Source organism: Coregonus clupeaformis, chromosome 1 (assembly GCF_020615455.1).
Source record: "Coregonus clupeaformis isolate EN_2021a chromosome 1, ASM2061545v1, whole genome shotgun sequence".
In the NCBI taxonomy this organism is placed as follows: Eukaryota; Metazoa; Chordata; class Actinopteri; order Salmoniformes; family Salmonidae; genus Coregonus; species Coregonus clupeaformis.
In genome coordinates this window covers 82,179,300-82,194,624 of record NC_059192.1, presented here as the reverse complement: position 1 = coordinate 82,194,624, position 15,325 = coordinate 82,179,300, and the positions used below count along the sequence as shown (strand labels likewise).

At 43.5% G+C, this 15,325-nt stretch overlaps 1 protein-coding gene across 2 annotated transcripts in view; it reads right to left on the bottom strand.

Annotated features, from left to right (window-relative positions):
- Positions 1–2,467: 2,467 nt before the first annotated feature.
- The window catches only part of LOC121575122 (glutamate--cysteine ligase catalytic subunit), a 31,453-nt gene continuing 18,595 nt past the window's right edge, over positions 2,468–15,325 (bottom strand). Inside the window, exons 4-16 of one of the 2 annotated variants that reach the window (XM_041887999.2) lie at positions 15,161–15,274; positions 13,869–13,927; positions 13,547–13,683; positions 13,269–13,343; positions 12,984–13,100; positions 12,553–12,691; positions 8,948–9,060; positions 8,715–8,807; positions 8,381–8,485; positions 7,934–8,015; positions 7,730–7,836; positions 3,028–3,148; positions 2,468–2,669 (exon numbers count right to left, since the gene is read on the bottom strand). In XM_041887999.2, coding sequence (XP_041743933.1) covers positions 2,488–2,669; positions 3,028–3,148; positions 7,730–7,836; positions 7,934–8,015; positions 8,381–8,485; positions 8,715–8,807; positions 8,948–9,060; positions 12,553–12,691; positions 12,984–13,100; positions 13,269–13,343; positions 13,547–13,683; positions 13,869–13,927; positions 15,161–15,274 — 1,444 coding nt within the window. In that variant the 3' untranslated portion in view covers positions 2,468–2,487. The remainder of the gene's footprint in view (positions 2,670–3,027; positions 3,149–7,729; positions 7,837–7,933; positions 8,016–8,380; positions 8,486–8,714; positions 8,808–8,947; positions 9,061–12,552; positions 12,692–12,983; positions 13,101–13,268; positions 13,344–13,546; positions 13,684–13,868; positions 13,928–15,160; positions 15,275–15,325) is intronic. The other variant, XM_041888008.2, reaches the window with a different exon arrangement.

Below are 15,325 nucleotides of genomic sequence, written 5' to 3'. Positions count from 1 at the left end.
TTTCGACCAGCCCACCCAACACAGAAAAATTGTCCAGCCCAGCTGGCATATTCCAAAATTGCCAGATGGCCAATCCGCTCGTGTGATAGGATGAGGGAGACTTGCTTAACTAGACTGATCTGATAATAGGTTGGCACTTATACACTATTCAAGTGTAGGCTTATATTATTAGGGCATGGAACACCATCAATTCTTTACATCTGCATTATTTTTTTTATTTGTGTGGTCCCCTTGAAGGTATTATGTAAATGGAATATTTGATCTATCCTTAATATGTAAATGTATCAAAGATGTTTACATTGATAATATTGGCATAATGCTTCAAAGGAACCTGTCAACAGTAATGTACAATTGGTATATGCCACTGGCACCCTCTAGTGGATTAAAGGTCTCACTCCACACTGAGCATATTATCGAGGAAACAGAACCATGTAACCAAGATAAATACTGCACTTAGTGCTGTACACAGATTTATTCAATGAGACATTCCAACCAAATGCTCACATTCACTTGCACTTCAATGCAATAGTACTTTCTTAAAATGTTCTACTATAATGTCAGCACAGCAAATCACACTTCTTTCGTTTTACATTTCTCACAAAAGCAAAATAATTTCTGACAAATGCAGATATACCGCATTTGGAAATGAAAGAACCTTTGTTAATGTTTGTAGAGCAGATGGAAGTACAGTATTTACACTTAAAGATTAATATTCACTTGTGTTCACTACATTTACATAATTTCACAGAGTTACAATGAACAGAAGAAAAATATTTACATATCCAATTACAGATCCGATTGAGTTTTTTTAATGCATTTTGGAATAGTCAATCTGTAACAGTATATACACAACTTCAATACACCGGCTTCACCTTTGCAATGCACACATGCAATTCTGTTCTCCATTAAAACTCAATTACACTGAACAAAAATATAAAATGCAACATGCAACAATTTCAGAAATATTACTGAGTTACAGTTCATAAGGAAATCAGTCAATTTAAATAAATTCATTAGGCCCTAATCTATGGATTTCACATGCCTGGGAATATAGATATGTATCTGTTGGTCACAGATGCCTTAAAAAAAAAAGTAGGGGCATGGATCAGAAAACCAGTCAGTATCTGGTGTGACCACCATTTACATCATGCAGCGCGACACAGCTCCTTCACATAGAGTTGATCAGGCTTTTGATTGTGGCCTGTGGAATGTTGTCCCACTCCTCTTCAATGGCTGTGCGAAGTTGCTGGATATTGGCGGGAACTGGAACAAGCTATTGTACACGTCAATTCAGAGCATCCCAAACATGTTCAATGTGTGACATGTCTGGTGAGTATGCAGACCATAGAATAACTGGGCCATTTTCAGCTTCCAGGAATTGCGTACAGATCCTTGTGACATGAGGCTGTGCATTATCATGCTGAAACATGAGGTGATGGCGGCAGATGAATGGCACGACAATGGGCCTCAGGATCTCGTCACGGTATCTCTGTGCATTCAAATTGCCAACGATAAAATGCAATTGTGTTCGTTGTCTGTAGCTTATGTCTGCACATACCATAACCCCACCGCCACCATGGGGCACTCTGTTCACAACGTGGACATCAGCAAACTGCTCGCCCACATGACGCCATACACGCAGTCTGCCCGGTACAGTTGAAAATGGGATTCATCCGTGAAGAGCACACTTCTCCAGCGTGCCAGTGGCTATTGAAGGTGAGCATTTACCAACTGAAATTGGTTACGACGCCAAACTGCAGTCAGTTCAAGACCCTGGTGAGGATGACGAGCACACAGATGAGCTTCCCTGAGACGGTTTCTGACAGTTTTTGCAGAAATTCATCAGTTGTGCAAACCCACAGTTTCATCAGCTGTCCGGGTGGCTGGTCTTAGACAATGAAGAAGCTGGATGCGGAGGTCCTGGGCTGGCGTGGTTACAAGTGGTCTGCGGTTGTAAGGCAGGTTGGATGTACTGCCAAATTCTCTAAAACGACATTGAGGCGGCTTATGGTAGAGAAATGAACATTACATTCTCTTGCACAGCTCTGGTGGACACTCCCTCAAAACCTGAGACATCTGTAGCAGTGTTGTGTGACAAAACTGCACATTTTAGAGTGGTCTCTTATTGTCCACAGCACAAGGTGCACCTGTGTAATGATCATGCTGTTTAATCAGCTTCTTGATATGCCACACCTGTCAGGTGGATGGATAATCTTGGCAAAGGAGAAATGCCCACCAACTGGGATGTAAACAAATTTGTGCACAAAAGTTGAGAGAAATAAATTTTTTGTGCGTACAGAAATGTTTTGGGATCTTTTATTTCAGCTCATGAAACATGGGACCAACACTTTACATGCTGCGTTTATATTTTTGTTTAGTGTAGTACTTCTTTGTTCAGTCAGATATTTGGCCTTTCTTTTTACGCTTATGTGTATCATTGATGATGGACAACACATTCATTCATTGATTAAAGCTTTAACAATGGGTTTATTTGGCCCGATTGACTGGGTCTCCAATGAGTTCTGGGCATCGCTCCTCTCCTTTTGCGATGCTGTCACACTTGCGGAGTAGGTCGTAGTTGATTTTGTCAGTTATGACGCTGTCTTGCTTGTATTGGGTGTGCTTGTCGACAAACTCCCTCATCCACTTTGCCATGGTCATCAGTTCACCTACATCAGCAACAAGGATAAAGTTAGCAAAATCATGCCCTTTTGGGGTTTTGATAATTAAGATGTTACACTACTAACATATACACCAAAAATAAACAAGTTAATGTTTGGCATTTATAATCCTATACATTTTCATGTGGCTTCAGTTCAGATTCAACACTGTAAAAAACTAAGAGCTACCAAACCTTGTCGACAGTGTCAGGGAGCAAAATGTGCCTTCCACTATTGGAATGCTGCATGATTTTACTAAGCTCCACCAATGATGTGGAAATCCCATGTGCCACAACAATACCCCACAAAAACATGTTACCCAACCCAGTGTCAAATTGTCATTGTCTATTTGCTAAATATACTGTACCGGAGGCGCGTCTCTTGATGAGCTTCAGGTAGTTCAGGATGGTGCATCTTGTATCGACGTCCACCTCCATGTTTTCCAGGTAGCAGTTGAGGATTGGTATCAGCCCTTGAAAAACTCCTTCCTAAATTATAAGAAACAACAACTGTTATAGTTTAAACTCAAGAGTGCAGAGTGTTATACTATGAAGCAAGCTAGATCTACTCAGGCTTTTAGAAAGTTAGCCAGCTTCACATTCCAGGTCAGGCTTCATCCGTACTACGAAGGTGGATATTGTTGTCCACCCAGGGTCGCCATGTCTGTGGTTTTCCCGCAAAATTGGGCTACTTTGAAAACGATGTCGCGGTTGAAAATGTATTGGTCGGAGGTTGCTGGTTTTTGGCCTACTTCTAAATTGCACCGCATCTGCCATGGCATTTTTCTTTAATTATTATTATTTCACTGTGACCTGCTACTGCTGACTATCAGGCAGTGAGTGGTGTGGAGGTAGGCAGTCATGACAAGTGACGTGAAAACTACTAACCCATTAATTACCACTAGCTAGCTAGATACTACTCCCCCTATAATTATTGTTTGCCTCGTTCGTTGTATCCTGACCGCCCCCAGTCCTACCAATCATTAGCCTACTAGAGCCAACACAGCAAGGGAGAGAAACCGAGAAATAATCATCCAACAGTTTCAGAGAGAGGGAGAGGGGATCGAAGAATGTGCTTTCTCGCTGGGTATGTAGCTGGGGCTTTAAATTAAGGTTGTCCCGTCATCCCGGGGACGCAAAAAAAATATGTCTGGGACTGTTTAAACAGATTCTGGGACAGTTCTGGGATGATAGATCAAAAATTCATACAATACTGTACATCAAAAAATATTTAAAAGCAATGATGCTAATGCAACAGATCACAACGTTTATCCTAAAATGTTGATAAAATATTATTTCTTCACATTATAAGTGCAGCAATGCACACACAGCAGTGGGCTACGGGAGAATGTTCCAAAATGCAATTAGCGGGAACACACTGTTCTAAAAAGCACATGGCACAATGCAAGCGTTTTCATGTGACAGAGATGAAAATATGTTATAAATTTAGAAAGAGGGGAGATCTAAAGATGCAACAACTAGCATGGGTTTCTAATATGAGTAGGATTGTGCCTTTGCCTGGTGGACAAGGAAAGAAAAACCATTAGAACAATAGAAAATACTTGTTTCAATGGCACATTTTTAAAAGTGTTTATAAAATAATTCCCTCAACATATGGTCTGATTTTAGCCTTATAAAATAATATATAACCTCCAGGTTTTAAATAATTAAGTTTATGGTTAAATAGTTTCAAAATGCTGATTGCCTCCGCTCAGATTGCAAGGTGGGTAATGTGTGCGTTGCGCAACAGGCACTGGCCTTTCTCTCCGCTCGTGCCCATTTGATCTTACGAATCGTGCCTAGAGTATGTCAACAGAATCAAGCCTTTAGATGTTAATGATCCAGTCAAACATGACTGGCGTTTAACCTTTATTTATGTAATTCAAAGTCTCACTAAAGTTTAGCTACATTTTCTGGCACCTCGATATCAGGATCGGTGTGGACATGAGGCTGTAGCCAATATGCATATAACCTAGGCTACACTTTTACATGTAGGCTAATTATTCCAAATGTTGGCCTTTTTAGATTCTATTTTTTTCTGGCTCACTTGACAGACGCATTTATCTATCAGTAATAGGCTACTCTTATTAGCTTTTCACTGTGAATGACCTAGGTCCTATGACTATAGCCATGTTGGCATATCAAAACAAATAAAATATACAATATATTTACATTTTTGGGATGGTTTAAATTGCACCTCGGGAAGATTCTGGGATGGTAAAGAAAAAGTTAGTCTGGAGTCCTGTATGTAGTAGCAAGCTAGCTAGCTAACATTGGCCAGAAAGTTGAAGTCAGAGGAGAGAAAGTGTTGCACAGCAGCGCAGAGGTGAGGACAGAGGGGAACTGATTAACTCCATTACGCACTATAAAATTATAATAGCAGTGATTGATTGATTGTAGAATAAAACTCAATGTACTGGACTCATGATGGATTTCCTCTCTCTCTTTCATATCCATCTTGCTCCAGAGGGATGGATGACTGGGACATCAGGCTGCAACCACACATGAATTGACTTTTTCTTTATTAAATAGAAGCCAAAAAGGAAATGGTTGGGGCTTTTGATTTTTATACTCCAGTTGAAAACACTATTGTTTTAGAGCAATGTGACTTGTATTAACACCATTTCACACATCTTAACCATTCACATTCACTATCAATCACTTCTGGTTCAGAATAAATCATTTCGTGTGATGAACGAATAACAAAAAGGGAGAAATGCAGAAAACAAGGTAAAACAATTTGACCAGTGTATTTTGACTGTCATTATGGAGACACCTATTGGATAAATGTGGCAACTCTGTTGCTGCGAGATATAAACATTTGGGAAGTTTTCAGGCGTGGGCGGGTTTTGAGTGGTCATTTGGCTAGAATTTTAGCTAGACCTGGCAACCCTGCATCCGCCTGCAGCTAACTCTAGCAGGCTTGTAACTGCGCATGTATGTCGCACATGGTAGGCGAACGCAGACCTCTTCATTGAGACATTACTGAAACATGGGCGAGTTGGTGCCATTTTCATTTGTGCCGAAATCAAAATGAAAGAACAGTTATCTTGCAAATTCAGCAGGCTATGGTGTGAAATAGGCTTTTAAAAGTGCAGTCTTTATTTTATTACTTATCGTTATTGTCGTCTTTGGTGTGCTTATCAATGCATGATCACCTTTTTCCAATTAATATCACTCCTATCTGTGGAACAGCTTGTTGCATTGATGTCATAGACATATAATCCATAGAAGGTTTGGAACCTCTAACCACCCTGGCAATTTGACTGTTAAACTCATGGGTACACTAGCAATGGTTGCCAGTCTTGAATTGAACAGGAACGGCCATTATGGATTATACACTACATGACCAAATTTATATGTGGACACCTGCTCGAACATCTAATTCCAAAATCATGGGCATTAATATTGAGTTGGTCCCCCCTTTGCTGCTATAACAGCCTCCACTCTACTGGGAAGGCTTTCTACTAGATGTCGGAACATTCATGCTGGGACTTGCTTCCATTCAGCCACAAGAGCATTAGTGAGGTCTGCACTGATGTTGGGCGATTAGGCCTGGCTCGCAGTCGGCGTTCCAATTCATCCCAAAGGTGTTCGATGGGGTTGAGGTCAGGGCTCTGTGCAGGCCAGTCAAGTTCTTCCACACCGATCTCGACAAACCATTTCTGTATGGACCTCGCTTTGTGCATGGGGGCATTGTCATGCTGAAACAGGAAAGGGCCTTCCCCAAACTATTGCCACAAAGTTGGAAGCACAGAATCGTCTAGAATGTAATTGTATGCTGTAGCATTAAGATTTCCCTTCACTGGAACTAAGGGGCCCAGCCCGAACCATGAATTAACAGCCCCAAACTATTATTCCTTCTCCACCAAACTTTACAGTTGGCACCATGCATTTGGACAGGTAGCGTTCTCCTGGCATCCACCAAACCCAGATTTGTCAGTCGGAATGCCAGATGGTGAAGCGTGACTCATCACTCCAGAGAACGCGTTTCCACTGCTCCAGAGTCCAATGGCGGCAAGCTTTACACCACTCCAGCCAACGCTTGGCATTGCGCATGGTGATCTTAGGCTTGTGTGCGGCTGCTTGGCGATGGAAACCCATTTCATGAAGCTCCCAACAAACAGTTATTGTGCTGACGTTGCTTCCAGAGGCAGTTTGGAAATCGGTAGTGAGTGTTGCGACCGAGGACAGACGATTTTAACACGATACGCGCTTCAGCACTCGGCGGTCCCGTTCTTTGAGCTTGTGTGGCCTACCACTTGGCGGCTGAGCTGTTGTTGCTCCTAGATGTTTCCACTGCACAATAACAGCACTTACAGTTGACCGGGGCAGCTCTAGCAAGGCAGAAATTTGACGAACTGACTTGTTGGAAGGTGGCATCCTATGACGGTGCCACGTTGAAAGTCACAGAGTTCTTCAGTAAGGCCATTCTACTGCCAATGTTTGTCTATGGAGATTGCATGGCTGTGTGCTCGATTTTATACACCTGTCAGCAACGGGTGAGGCTGAACTAGCCAAATCCATTCATTTGAAGGGGTGTCCCCATACTTTTGTATATATAGTGTATGTCTTATGTATGGTTGGTTGGGCTGTCAGTTTACCTTTAGCGAATTTCAAAATACAATTGCGTGAAAAATGTACAGTTTGGAAACCAAATGCTATCATTACTAAATGTGTAATATGATAGGTATTTTAACATTACTTTATTATTATTTTTCACAAAAAGACATTTAATTAATAAAATATTTAATCTGTTGTTTTCCTCAAATGAAGGGGATGATACCCTCCCTCTCGCAAAGATTGTATCTGATTTCATTCGTCTTCAACTCGTGGCTCAGACACTTCATTCAGGATGAATTGAGTTATCCCTGAGTTAGCCTGGTCGGAGCAGTTTAGTTCTGAAGGATTCATTGCCATAGAAATGTACCTCGCTAAAAGGTGAGCCACTTTCGTGGTACCGGTTATCCAAATTTGAACTCAAGAGTTGACCAAAGTTACCTCACCAACTCCTCAAACCTGATTCGCAGTAAAGGGCTATATTAAATTAGAACTATTATTAATAAGCACCTTTCCATTGATGATTGTGTCAATGCTCATCAGTATGTACTCATTGTCACCCTCACTTTCCAAGCCGTTCTGGGCCGCTGAGGAGCTATCGAGGACAGGGTTGCAGCCTATGACACAAGAGAAGAGGAAGCATTAAACTGTTCAGGCATTTTGACAAAACGCGCCCCGACCAGGTTTCAAAACACTGGACTTCTATCATCTCACCTTTATAGATGTCCTTTCGGAAGTAAAACATGCCCTCTTGGACTGCATTTCTTTCCTGGGCCACTTTCATGTTTTCGTCAACCTGTTGAAAGACAAGACAAAACACACAAAACAAATGGTGTAATATCATGGCCCTATACAGGGCATTCGGAAAGTATTCAGACCCCTTCCATTTTTCCACATTTTGTTACGTTACAGCCTTATTCTAAAATTGATTAAATAAATGTTTTTCCTCATCAATCTACACACAATACCCCATAATGACAAAGCGAAAACAGATTTTTAGAAAACAGAAATACCTTATTTACATACGTTTTTCAGACCCTTTGTTATGAGATTCGAAATTGAGTGTACTGGGATCTCCACAAAAACAACCAGTCTAACTTAATTGAATTTCATAAAATTCAGCAAATGAAAAGTGTATCAGAAGAACAACAACATTTTCACCTTTGACAAAGGGATGAGAAAGTCCAGTTTATAGGACAGTATAACCCTGGTGAGCAGGACGATGAAAACAACGTAAGCAGAGTTTTCAAAATCGGTAAGTTGCACCTTGAACAAAAGAAAACATGCACTGAATATTTCTACACTACTAACATTGTAAAAAAATAGGTTAAGACACAGTACATGTAAATCCTGTTTCAAGTATTGTGACTTAAACAATCTTTAGTTCATGTAACACTATTTAGCAGACATACATATATTGCCACTGAGTGTGTTTCAGGTAAATATCCAAATTAAATTCAATCTTGTGTCAATAGAGTTGTAAGGCTTCTGCTACCTCCATGGGGCGGAACTCAACTCGCCATCCGATGTCCGAGTTTGGAGGAGGAGGTTTGAACCTCATTGTCTGCCAGTTGGTTGACTGCAGATTCTACAAGAGATGTGACATAGAAAATATTTTGATTATATAAACTAAAATTCCTCCTTTTAAAATCTGTCACAAGCATTGGTCTGGTTTTCAAGCCGTAATGTAGCCACCCATAAGTCAGTATAGTATAGTATAATTTTAACCTCAAAGTGATCAGACTCCTTTTCATCATCCAGGTGAATTTTCTCCTCAAAGAGGGACAGTGGATCCCGGATGAAGAGATGGGCTATGTGTTGGGCCAGCAGTTTGTCGATCCCTACAAACACAGATTCTGATCACTTCTCTATAGAAGATTTTATGATTGAAACATTAATACAAATCTAATATATATATATATATATATATATATATATATATTGTGACGTCACGAGAGGCTACACAGCTTTCAGCGGGATTGCTCAAGTAGTGCAAGGAGACAAGGTTCAAACAAAACAAGGATTTTATTATAGGTCTTGGGGAATCAACGAAAATATAACAAAATTCTGTTCTCTTGTGGCTCTTTAAGGGTTAACAGTTCAGGGATGTCTTTTCCACATCCAAAATCATAATTCTCACTCGCTCAGATAACTTTTCCCCAGCCTTACTGTAGTCCACGTTGCAGCTAGTGGCCAACCCAGCAAAAAGTCCTTCCAAATGTCTCTCACGTATTTCCACAGGTGCATATCCAAAGGTGAGTATTTCCCAAAGGTAAGTATCTCCAAATCCTTATATTCTCATGGAAGTGGACGTGCAGCACTCTTGTCCTCCAGAGAGCCCAGGTTGGAGACTGTGTCTCTTCCCTTCCCAAACCTTCAGCTCATCAGCTCCTCATTTGTTTCAGCTGCGTGGGAAGATTGGCCATAGAGGGGTGGAGTTCCCGACCATACCAGCAGATGGAGCCATAGCTGTCTGGGTTTGCAGCCACCTCAGGGGGATGTAACGTCCTCCAGGACACAGCCTCTCGTGACATCACACATCCCCTCCTCGGGACCAACGCCCCGTCGGGGGTAAAGGCCGCGAAGAAGGCATCACGCCGGGAGAGGGCGTCCGCATTGCCGTGGTGCTTGCCAGCCTGCTCTCTCTTCCACTCTCCTCCAACTCTAGGACCAGGGACTCAGCCTCCTGTTGTCTCTCCTTGAGTTTCTTACTGAAACGCATCAGCCTTGGTTTTAGCAGAGTTTAGCTTCTGTTGAGCAGCTTTCAGTTCCTTTCTCTCTCTGCCTCCGCATTCTTCATCTTGTTCTCCAACACCTTGTACTTCTCCTCTGCCTTCTTCTGACCTCCTTACTACTGCGCAGGGTCTCCTCACACTCCTCGATGGTCCTGCGCAGCCTCTCCAGCTCCTCCTGTTGCTTAGGAAGGAGCTCTGTTGGAGTTTAGCCTGGAGGATATCTAACTCTTCTGTCTTCATGTCTAACTGTTGCTTTAACAAACGATACCTCCCAGCGGTCCCCTTCAGACCAGACAGTTCTTTGTCCAGATTCTGTAGCTCCGTCTCTGTGTCGGTCTGGGCACCTGCCATCCCTATCAGAGCCTGGGCGGGAGTGAGTAACTCGGAGGATTGCACCGGAGCCTTCCCAGGATGAGTCTTGCCTCTCCGTTTCCGAGGTACTCGGGTTATCCTCTCCTGAGACTCTCTCCAGAGTGGGTAAAAGGCTGGGCAGTCTCGTCCAATTAGGGACAGGGACGGGGAGGGAATCAACCACCCCCGCCGCCGTGTGTATGGTTCCCCGTGTGCTGGTCATTGTAAGTTCAGTAATGGGGTATTCTCTGGTGTCCCCATGGACACAGGAAACTGGGAGGACTTTCCCGGGGTCAGACACGTTGGGCCCACCAAATCCTTACGCACCAGGGTGGCCCGGCTACCAGAATCCAGTAAGGCCTCCACATCATGGTGATTCACAGTTACCGGGCAGGTGGGGGGTCGATCTGGGCCGCCATCTACGACTCCCAAGAGCGAGGCAAAACGGTGTGTGGGTGCTGAGCTGGAGGACTCCGCAGTGGGCATAGGTTCATCGGCTGGTTTCCACACTGCCAGGAGATATGTCCCATCTCCCCACACCGGTAACACTGTCGAGTTCCCCCCTCCTGGTGTACTCTTCTTGGACCCGCCTGGTTTCTGGCTCCCCCTGGAGCCGGGATAAGTCCTGACGTGGCTGGGTTCGAGACCTTGGGGTCCTTTGGACGGGTTCTTCCCATTTGTGGTGGGGCCGCACTCCTGGGGTCTTTTCGGGAAGCATTCAGCATCTCCGCTGTGGCCTGGTACTTTTCCCCACAGCTTCCACGGTCAGATCAGCCGTGGTCAAGGCCTGTTGACTGATGAACCGTTTTTGCCTCATAAGGCAGGGCGCGTAGGTAACGATCCACCACAACGGCCTCCACCACCGCCGCTGCTGTATTCCTCTGCGGATCCAGCCATTTCCTTGCGATTCGGACAAGTTCATGCATCTGCGCCCGAGGAGGTTGGTCTGGTTGGAAGGTCCAACTGTGAAAGCGCTGGGCCATACCAAACTTTGTGAGTCCATATCTGCTGAGGATCTCAGACTTGGGCATCATAGTCAGTAACCTGGTCAGGGGCCCAGGTCCCGGACAGCATTCAGCGATTCCCGGTTAGAAAGGGGGCTAACAGACCAACCCACTGTTGCTTGGGCCAGGCTTCCCTAGTGGCCGTGGCCTCAAATGCATGCAGGTATGCCTCAATGTCATCGGTAGCTCCCATCTTAGATATAAAGTCACTTGCCTTTATTGGGCGGGTATTTTGGACCACCCTCTGTCTCTGCAACTGCAATTCCTCTGCCTTCAGAAGGTTGGCTTTCTTTGCTCCTCCAAGAGAGCCACGTTTGCTTGCATCTGGGCTTGCTGGCCAGCAACAAGGGCTTTCAATATGTCCTCCATTTCAGTCGTAGGGGAGCCTACGGCCAACTTGGAAAACTGGGTGATCAAACCTTCGGTATCCTCCTCTGACATGCACTATTAACGCTTGAGCGTGCCCGTATTCTCCACCATCTGTGACGTCACGAGAGGCTACACAGCTTTCAGCGGGATTGCTCAAGTAGTGCAAGGAGACAAGGTTCAAACAAAACAAGGATTTTATTATAGGTCTTGGGGAATCAAGAAAATATAACAAAAATTCTGTTCTCTTGTGGCTCTTTAAGGGTTAACAGTTCAGGGATGTCTTTTCCACATCCAAAATCATAATTCTCACTCGCTCAGATAACTTTTCCCCAGCCTTACTGTAGTCCACGTTGCAGCTAGTGGCCAACCCAGCAAAAAGTCCTTCCAAATGTCTCTCACGTATTTCCACAGGTGCATATCCAAAGGTGAGTATTTCCCAAAGGTAAGTATCTCCAAATCCTTATATTCTCATGGAAGTGGACGTGCAGCACTCTTGTCCTCCAGAGAGCCCAGGTTGGAGACTGTGTCTCTTCCCTTCCCAAACCTTCAGCTCATCAGCTCCTCATTTGTTTCAGCTGCGTGGGAAGATTGGCCATAGAGGGGTGGAGTTCCCGACCATACCAGCAGATGGAGCCATAGCTGTCTGGGTTTGCAGCCACCTCAGGGGGATGTAACGTCCCTCCAGGACACAGCCTCTCGTGACATCACAATATATATATATTTTTTTTTTACACGGTTGTACAGCCAGCTTCATTGCTTAAATACAAACTTTTTTTTGTACGATTATTTTACTATTCATTTGAAAATGATATTTTTCCCCATTCACTTATCCTTCACCATGTTCTATTACTAATGTATTTGTTACAGTGTTTACCTGCATCCAGCAACTGTTGGTTTATATCCTCGTCAATTGTCAGATCTATGTCATTGTACTTATCGCCACAACTGGAGAGGTAGCTGTCGATTGAATCATATCTTGATTTCAAGATTCGAAATTTGTTGCTTTTCAAAGGCTGCAAAGAAAACACATTTTCATGCACATTAGAAGGCCATGAATATATGAAAATCCTCTTATCTTTGACAATTCAAGAAACAAAGAAGACAAATAACTGAAAACCTGCTCTGACTAACATTACAATTGAACACCAGGAAATCAACAGAGAAACTCATAATGCCTGTCTGAGCCTGACACGGTCTGAGCCGGACAGAACCCCATGAAGCAACTAGCGACAAGCGAGTGGGCCTTATTTGGCTGGGTCATGTTTCTTTAATTAGGGGCCAGTTTTTCCTGATTCATCTGCTCACCTCCAGCCCCCTCTCTTCCCTGGTCCTGTCATCCACCGAGGCAGAAATAACTCCCCAGCGACAATCAATGTCTGACACGTAGCCTCTGTAGAACGGCGAAGCAGCACTGAGGGCCATCTGTAAACAGATCAACAGTTAGCTTTCCAGTTTCCACCACACAAAAAGCGTTATTGAATACTGTAATGATTCAAAGATGTGCTTAGACAAAGCTGTTTACGACACCTTTGATTAAAAAAATGACTACTTGATGCAATTTCTTCTGTATATTTTCTAAGCATATCTTACCACTATGGGGCAGAATGTTGCTAGTTGGTCATAAAGGTACCTCGCCTCTTCAATGCTGCAAGCTTGGAATGTCACCTGGAAAAACATAAAAAAGGTTCAAGTTAATTTAAGGATTAAATCAACAGGTTTATATAAACATGCCCACAACCTTTAAAAAATATTCTCTAGTCTAGTATATGAACATGTAATTTATGATGTGTGACAAAAAAGGAACATCCAAAGACAAACAAATAATGACAGTATACAATGTTAATATTAGTATAATGTGTTGCATATACCTGAAGACAGCAGTTGCCCATTCCAAAGCCCATGGCATCCATGTAGATGTGATCAGGGAGAGCTGCCCTGGCGGCCTCCCCATCATCCTCTGGAAATTTCTCAACAAATGGAGATGGAGTGCACTTGTCTTTAAAGACTAACAAGGAGAAAGAAGCACAGTGGAAAATAGATACCGATAAGCAAGCCGTTTCAACTCATAATTTGTATTTAGGCAAACATAGCCTAAATTTGACCAGTGAAAATAAAAAATGACAATGTATTTGACCGAGTGGTGTAATTATTAAGTTCAAATGGTGAAGACCTGTTTTGATTTACACTTACTGGGTACGTTGATCACTACCTTCTCTCCTCTTCTGTGACGAATGTTTCTGGTCAGGGTGCTGAAAAAAACATTCACAACATACTTTATTCAAGGGAAAGCAAATGAAGAGCTCAAACTTGGCATTTCATTGCAGTAAGACAACATACTGCAAATACACTATATATTCACAAAAGTATGGGGACACCCCTTCAAATTAATGGATTTGGCTATTTCAGCCACACCCATTGCTGACAGGTGTATAAAATTGAGCACACAGCCATGCAATCTCCATAGACAAACATTGGCAATAGAATGGCCTTACTGAAGAGCTCAGTGAATTTCATCGTGGCACCGTCATAGGATGCCACCTTTCCAACAAGTCAGTTTGTCAAATTTCTGCCCTGGTCAACTGTAAGTGCTGTTATTGTGAAGTGGAAACGTCTAGGAGCAACAACAGCTCAGCCGCGAAGTGGTAGGACACACAAGCTCACAGGACGGGACCGCCGAGTGCCGAAGCGCGTAAAAATCGTCTGTCCTCGGTTGCAACACTCACTACCGAGTTCCAAACTGCCTCTGGAAGCAACGTCAGGGAGCTTCATGAAATGGGTTTCCATGGCCGAGCAGCCGCACACAAGCCTAAGATCACCATGCGCAATGCCAAGCGTTGGCTGGAGTGGTGAATCACGATTCACCATCTGGCAGTCCGATGGACGAATCTGGGTTTGGCGGATGCCAGGAGAACGCTACCTGCCCCAATGCATAGTGCCAACTGTAAAGTTTGGTGGAGGAGGAATAATGGTCTGGGGCTGTTTTTCATGGTTCACGCAAGGCCCCTTAGTTCCAGTGAAGGGAAATCGTAATACTACAGCATACAATGACATTCTAGACGATTCTGTGCTTCCAACTTTGTGGCAGTTTTAGCCCCCGTGCACAAAACGAGGTCCATACAGAAATGGTTTGTCGAGATCGGTGTGGAAGAACTTGACTGGCCTGCACAGAGCCCTGATCTCAACCCAATCGAACACCTTTGGGATGGATTGGAACGCCGACTGCGAGCCAGGCCTAATCAGTGCCCGACCTCACTAATGCTCGTTGTTGAATGGAAGCAAGTCCCCGCAGCAATGTTCCAACATCTATTGGAAAGCCTTCCCAGAAAAGTGGAGGCTGTTACAGCAGCAAAGGGGGGTCCAACTCCATATTAATGCCCATAATTTTGGAATGAGATGTTCGATGAGCAGGTGTCCACATACTTTTGGTCATGTAGTGTAAGTGTGACAAAAGTAGTGACATGGCAACATCTATTGAAGCCTACCTGAATCTTGGGTGTCTGTTTATGGCTTCATCTGGGAAGAACAGTGATTTGGACACTCCTTTTTCAACAGGTGTTGGGTTGTACTCTGGCTGGGTGAAGCCTGGACAACCTAACCTAAAACCATTGTTACAAGAATAACAATAATGTTAAGGTACTATAAAATGA